At 44.6% G+C, this 6974-nt stretch overlaps 1 protein-coding gene across 1 annotated transcript; it reads right to left on the minus strand.

Annotated features, from left to right (window-relative positions):
* Window positions 1–228: 228 nt before the first annotated feature.
* On the minus strand, window positions 229–6673 carry LOC306777090 (cyclic nucleotide-gated cation channel-like; the record flags this gene model as incomplete). Its single annotated transcript, XM_079268058.1, has 10 exons — window positions 229–402; window positions 497–874; window positions 1100–1198; window positions 1392–1670; window positions 1797–2284; window positions 2563–2669; window positions 3346–3456; window positions 3566–3751; window positions 3865–3975; window positions 6585–6673. The coding sequence occupies 10 exons, from the start codon at window positions 6671–6673 to the stop codon at window positions 229–231; spliced, it is 2022 nt and encodes a 673-aa protein (XP_079124184.1).
* Between the last annotated feature and the right edge of the window lie 301 nt (window positions 6674–6974).

The following is a 6974-nucleotide window of genomic DNA, read 5'->3' on the forward strand; positions in this document are numbered from 1 at the left end:
CAGCCCGTTCCACAGACAGGTTTCTGGTGTCTGATCGGGGCATAAGTTGCTACACACATTATAATGAATTCAATCGCCGCCAAAATATGTTCACATTCTCCTTTAAAAAGTGTGTACAATTGTAAGAGCCAGAAAGTTTGAAGAAACAAAGACATTAAGACAGCGTTACAATAAAGTACAAACAATTTTTTTAAACAAAATGAGAGGGTTATGGTGTATTTACATTGTTTAAAGCCGGATGTTGATTTCACTGCGCACACCGTCACCACCGAAAACACTGTCGTCCGACAGGAAGCCGCTGCCTGTTGCCACCGTGGTGACGTTGTGTTCGAGGGTTGTGATTCGCTGTTTCAGTCGAAGCTGGGAGGAGTTGAATTCACTCTGCAGACGGGCCAAACACGTCTGAAAACAAGGTGATCGGTAGTTGTTACCATTCTTGTTTGGAGCCTGGCAGCAGTACCAGCAGCAGCTGCAGTAGCGGACTAACAGCACTGACCTGTAGCCGATCCAGGCTGGTTTCCAGCCTCTCCACCTTCTCCTCGAGCTCCTCCCCTGCGGACACATTCACTTCATCCAGAAGCCCCTCTTTCCGCAGGATGTCCCGCCCCCTCTGCTCCAGCTGGGCCCTGGCGTGGGGGAACTCCTGAAGCGCATCCATCAGGTCTTGTTTGGAAAGGCAGAACAGGTCTGAGTATCCCAGACTGCGAATGTTAGCCGTGCGCCGGTTCCCCATCTTGCTGCCGCTGATGTTCAGGATGCTGATTTCTCCGAAGCAGCTTCCCGAAGTCAAAACAGCAAATTGGGTGACTCCGTCCTCCCCCACCACTGCCAGCTGGCCATCTTTGATTATGTACATCTCCTTACCCACATCTCCCTTGTAAAAAAACAAACACAGAATATACATCAGAGTTTTTAAAAGAATGGGGCGAAAACTGAAATCTAGCCGAGTAGCCTAGTGTTACTAGTCGTAGCAATGCAGGCTGCAAACAGCAGTATATGTACTGCAATCAATTATAAAAAATACCTGGTAAGAGTTAAAAGTACCCTGTGGCGTTTTGATGCTTCGTCCTCCAACAGTACCAGTAAAATGAATACTAACCTTTCTACAGATGTAGTCTCCAGGACTGAAAACCTGCGGTCGAAGTTTTAATACCAATTCTACAAGGAGGCCTGCCTCGCAGTCCTGGAAGATATGCACCTATATGTCCACACACAGACACACACACACACACACACACACACAGACAAAGATACAAAAAAAACGTTCAGGTCCTGGGTGTGTTTCAGCAGAATTCAACCTTTTGATGATGACATAATGCTTTCCACTGATGGAGAAGAAAGGCTTGAGATGTAAATAGATTTTGGGTCACATGGTCTACATGTGTCTCTACCTTCTTCAGTGTGTCCAGGTGAACATTAATAGCAATCTCTGCTCTCAATTTATTGGGCAGGCTCCTTAGCACTTCCTGTTCATCTATCGTCTTCTGATTGGTCCAGAGGTAGTCAAACCAGCGGATGACGCGCTGCTCTAGCACCTTGCTCACATGCCTGAATTGCATGTAGTGTTTCAGTGTGTCTACGCGGCTCTGAAAGCCTGCTCTTGTGGCATTCATATTGGAGATCATGGATCCAACATTGCCCACGATGGAGGCAAAAATCAGAACACCAACCTATGACAGAAGTACCAGTGTTAGTATTGTAAAAATTGGGATCCACACGCACACACAAAAAAGGCTTTTGTGTATCAATCAAGGTAAGATAATATCAGCGTAAGCACACCTTTGCTATAGACTTACCAGGAAGTCAAATATCAGGAACAAGTATTCCTCATCTCTAACAGGAGGAGGCGTCTCTCCAATGGTGGTCAGCGTCAGAGTGGACCAGTACAGACAGTATATGTAGCTTCTGGTCAAGGAGCCAAACTCAGGATCTGATGCATTGGGATAAACCCAAGAATCAGAGCCCAGTCCGAGGACCTTGGAGAAGCTGTAGTATCCGCAGGCATTCCAGTGGATGATCACCAGGATGTACAGAACCAGTTTACAGATGCGGAAAGCGTTGGGGTAGCCCGTCCGTGTCTCTGTGCGTTCGAACCACTCAAACAGGCGTGACAGACGGAGCAGCCGGTTGAATCGAAGAAGAGGTGTGTAGCTGATTCCGACGGCCAGGTACAGGAGGTCGGTTGGGAGGATGGAGCAGATGTCACTTTTACACTGCAAGGTTCGAAGGTAGGCTTCTCTCAGACGCCGCATGTCTTTCACCATCAAGCCTTGATCGAGGAAACCTTTACATACATGATCAACATAGATACATAAATCAAGGCATGAATGTGGGAGTCTCTCACATTACAAACATATTAGTTAAAACCTGGCGGCAACCTCCAGGTTTGAAGCCAATGGAAGTGCCTTGAACTTGCATTCTTTCTAATGGCCAGCAGGGGGCCAAACCAATGAGTGACATCACAGTGAATATGTCCTCTTCCTATATGGAGTCTATGGTTAATACCAACGTTTTTTATCAAACATTTTCAAGTAGCAATTATGCCAGCAGTTTTTTCAGTACCTGTGTGGAGACGAACAGCTATATCCAGGATATAGACCCCATCACAGATGTAGTCCAGCACCACCCACACCAACACATTCCTCATCTGGAGCTCATCGAAACAGGCCCTACAGAAGCACATACACTGGGACACTGGCAAATGGAATAGATCACAGCAGCAAGTACAATATTCACTCTTCTTATAGTTCTGATTTTGGTCTCTACCAACCCCTGAGGGAAAGGTCTGGATCTTTAGCCCCTAAATGCTCGACTAGTTCCTGCTAATCGCGAACTTTGTCTGCCTGTTGTTTAGTGCTGGGCAGGTTGTGTACAGTGGATTTATCAGCGCTTGTTTTGCTGCTGGGGAGGATGCTGATACGACTTAAACGAATGGAGCTGTAGAAGGAGTTGTCGTAGTTCTAAGCCTCTTTCACACGTAGTTACAGTTGGGAATATTTCTGTCTTGCGCCTTTTTCACACATGACATGGAAATACTGTAATGAATGGGACAAGGGACAGTCCAGCAGATGACCGTAATGCAACACTTATGGATGCCAACTGCCATAAAACTCAACAGAAGAAGAAGAAGATGGGGGGTTAAGGTCAGATTCCCTGACTATCAATGTCTGTTCCCGTTCACACGTGAGCTGTGACCCCAAGCGGGAAATGTTTCTGAACCTTTCTGGGATAGAATGGATGTGTGAAAGGGACTTTAGTCAGTGGCGTGCCTAAGATGTTTCACAGTAGTATAAGAAGAAGAATTGCCACTATTATTGTTGTACAGGCCCAAACATTGTTCCCAACCTGACAACGAGCAGGGTCCAGTTATAAAATACAGCAGCACCGATCACCATCAGCCAGTAGTAGTATGCATCATCAGATGGCGATAAGACCTCCACATTACACTTCCTCTTTCTGACAAAGAGGGAAAGAAAACAGAAAGGCAGAGATTCATATGCAAGCCAGTTGATGTTTTAATGTGTCCGCATTTTGTCTTTTGTTTTTCCTCTTTTTTCTATCTTACGTGCGTCTAGAGCGTCTGATTTCATGCTCTGTATCAGAGCCGCTGTGGCTGAACCTGCTGGGCGGGGCTTGCATGTCCGTGTTGGCGGGGCCTCTGAAACGTTCCAAGAAGGAATCCGGTCTCTCCGTCTCCTCAGCCAAACTCTTCTGCGCCCATTCTCTCAGAGCCATCACCATACTAACTATCCTGAACACAGGTGGACAGACAAATGTGAAAAAAGGGCACCGGTAACCAGGTCTTTTGAAGAGTCAAAGAGTTAACAGTCAACATGTAGATTAGTTATTTGTCAGCGGTCATACCTGGACAGAGCACCTCGCCCATGCAAGGAATTCTGGGAATTAATATCTCTTCTGTCACTGGCCGCCATCCTCTGAAGCTCTGAGCAAGTGTCATCACACATCGACTGTGCTCTACACACAGGTACCCCAACACACACACATCACAAATACATAAATGGAATAATTCAGTGACTAGTATGTATCTCCTTCTCCCTCACACAGGAAGGCAAGAACAATTCTCCGTTCGAGTATATGGAGTAAAACTGGGATTGGACAGAGTTGTCACAAAGACTGACAGTATAGGGCAATGATCAAGACAACTGCAATTCTGAAGTTAAAAACAACGAAATGTGTAATTTATTGTTTTATAAAGTAAATGTCGTGTTAGCAAACAGTTGCATAACCGTTTTCCACATGCATGGAGCAATATTAGCATTCATTTTAAGTCGTGTTTCAGGCCACCTGGCAAATTTAATTCCAATATTCACTCTCCTTTTAGCTCTTTTTTGGTCTTCACCAACTCCTGAGTCAAACTATCTGGCTCTTTGACTGTATGCTAAATGCTATGCTTTGATCATTAGCAGGAGGCTAACTTTTTCTGCCATTTGGTGCTGGACAGGTAACATACCTGGGTTTATTTGAGCTTTTGTTTTTGCTAAAATCAGCTTCCAGCTGATGCTGGGTTGGATGAGAGCTGTGAGACTGATCAAAACAATGAGGTTTCAGGTCATTAAGCGATACCACTCAGCTAAAAGAAGTTGAAACGTTCTGTAGAGCTGAGGGCAACTGCAGCGCTGGGTGACATTTCCATAGGTTTGGCACTATCAGTAACACCTCTCAAATTACACAGCCATTTTTTAAATATAAAAGTATTGTTGGGAACGTAAAGGAGCGTGTTTGGGTTATCAGCATTTAAGAAACTGAATTCTTGACATCAATAGAATTATTAATGTATGTAACAATTATTCATGATTATTAATAACAACGGGGCACCCCCCTGCGAACAGGGACTAATAACCAAATGATAAAACTAAGTCTCATAATTAGTGGCCACTCGTAATGTCAACAGTCGGGTGCGACTACACATTCAGTGACAGTGAAGGGTTAAGTTCGTACACAAGGCTACTACATACAGTTTCATTACACACATATGCACAAGTAATCACGGACGACTGCTCCTTAAAGTATAACAGAGTTTATTACATCAAAATAGTAAATGATCAAATCAATTAATATTGCAACCAACAAACGTTATCATACAATTTTATATGCCTAATATCTAAACAAATGAATAAAATGGGTGAGGATGTATGTATACAAGTATGTGTGTGTGTGTGTGTGTGGGTGGGTCTATGTGGGTGAAAAGAAAGGGGGGTCTTAAAACTACAGTCGAAAACTACAACGATGGCGGAGGGGAGTCTCTGTGTAGTCACGTGTGTAAAAGGGGAGGGGCCTTAAAGAACTACAGCTAAACCACCACCAGATGGCGTAGTCGGGTGACTTAGACAAAATGGCGGAGGGGGGGGGGGGGAGGGTCAGCTGTATGTAATCACATGTGTGTGAGCACATGTGTTGGAACAGGTGAGAGTTTTCACCCACAATCCGGAGCTCTATGAGTATGCAAGTTACGGAAACTAAGAGAAATAAAAGGACAGAGAGAGGAATCAGAGTTTCTGGGTGCGGCGTCGCGTCGTAGTGAGTGTGAGGGTCGCAGATCGTATCTTGCACAAGCTGCCGTTGTCCCTTCGCGAACTGACGACACTTATGCACGATAGTCGCGTTTCCACACTTCACTCACATAATCGATTCAAGGAAATAGAGCAAGAAACAAAATGAAATCAAATAATCCCCAAAACAGTCAAACAGGAAGCGCACACTGCGACGGGCCCTCTGCGGTCCGTCGACGATTGCGCAATCTCTCAGCAAAACGAAAACAACGACTTAACAAGACAAAAACACGGGAATAATAACATTTAAATGAATGACCTGAATTAAATTTAAGTTAATTTAAGCTAAGCTACGCCCAGATACCGTGACTCTTACTTTGAGGCGTTTCGTTGCAACGTTGTAGAGTGTTTGTCGATGAATGGTTTTTCCTCCTCCAGAAGAAAAAGAAAAAGAATTGGCCATTTTCTTGGCCAATAGAGTGTTGGTGTCAGGTTTGAGAGGTGTGGTCATGAGGGCAGATGTGAGGTCAGGCTTTTGGTGAATGAGGGAAGCATGTGAGGAGCTCAGCCAGCCAGGAGGTGGCGCCAGACCCCAACAGTATTGATTGGTGCAGCTTTAAATGCAAAATGTAGACATTATTAAATGATATAGCTGTGAATGAAATACACAACTCTGTAAAACTAAAGTGGAATTCAATACAAAACCAAAAAGATGAACCTGCTGCCAGCCTCAATCCAATATCACTCAAAGTTTTACTGCCACTGAATGACCGACACTTTCTGTCGTCATCAAAGCACTCAACGTAAATGTTGTCAAATAGTTTATGATTCCTTTTGATTTATGTATTATAAAGCTTTAATTTGCAATAGATGTTTATATTTTACACAATCCCAAAATGACTGGTCTGATAGTGGCAGCTATCCGTATGTATGTACAGACATCATGAAAGTGTGTGTGTGTGTGTGTGTGTGTGTGTGTGTGTGTGTGTGTGTGTGTGTGTGTGTGTGTGTGTGTGTGTGTGTGTGTGTGTGTGTGTAGGTGTGTGTGTGTGTGTGTGTGTGTGTGTAGCCTACCTGCTAGGTGTGCTGTCAGCTCGGTCACTCTCATCCTCGGCCCACGTTTTCACAGACAGCCTATGTGAATCCTGCACTGGACTTGTCATCCTGCACACACACACACACACACACACACACACACACCACAGCAAGACTCAGTTCATTTCCATCATCTCCAACATACCCAACTGAAGATACACACACTAATAGAAACACACAGACGCAACACTAGAAAATGCGAGCAACGACACACTCACATTAAAAGAGGCTCACGCAGACTGACAAACACACACAACTCACTAACCAGCACACACACGCACACACACACACACACACACACACACACATATGCAATGATGTACCCACAGTCAGAAAAAAAAGGAAGGTCATCCAGTACGAGGTCACCTG

The sequence above is a fragment of the Melanostigma gelatinosum genome (genome assembly GCF_949748355.1).
Source record: "Melanostigma gelatinosum genome assembly, chromosome: 5".
In the NCBI taxonomy this organism is placed as follows: domain Eukaryota; kingdom Metazoa; phylum Chordata; class Actinopteri; order Perciformes; family Zoarcidae; genus Melanostigma; species Melanostigma gelatinosum.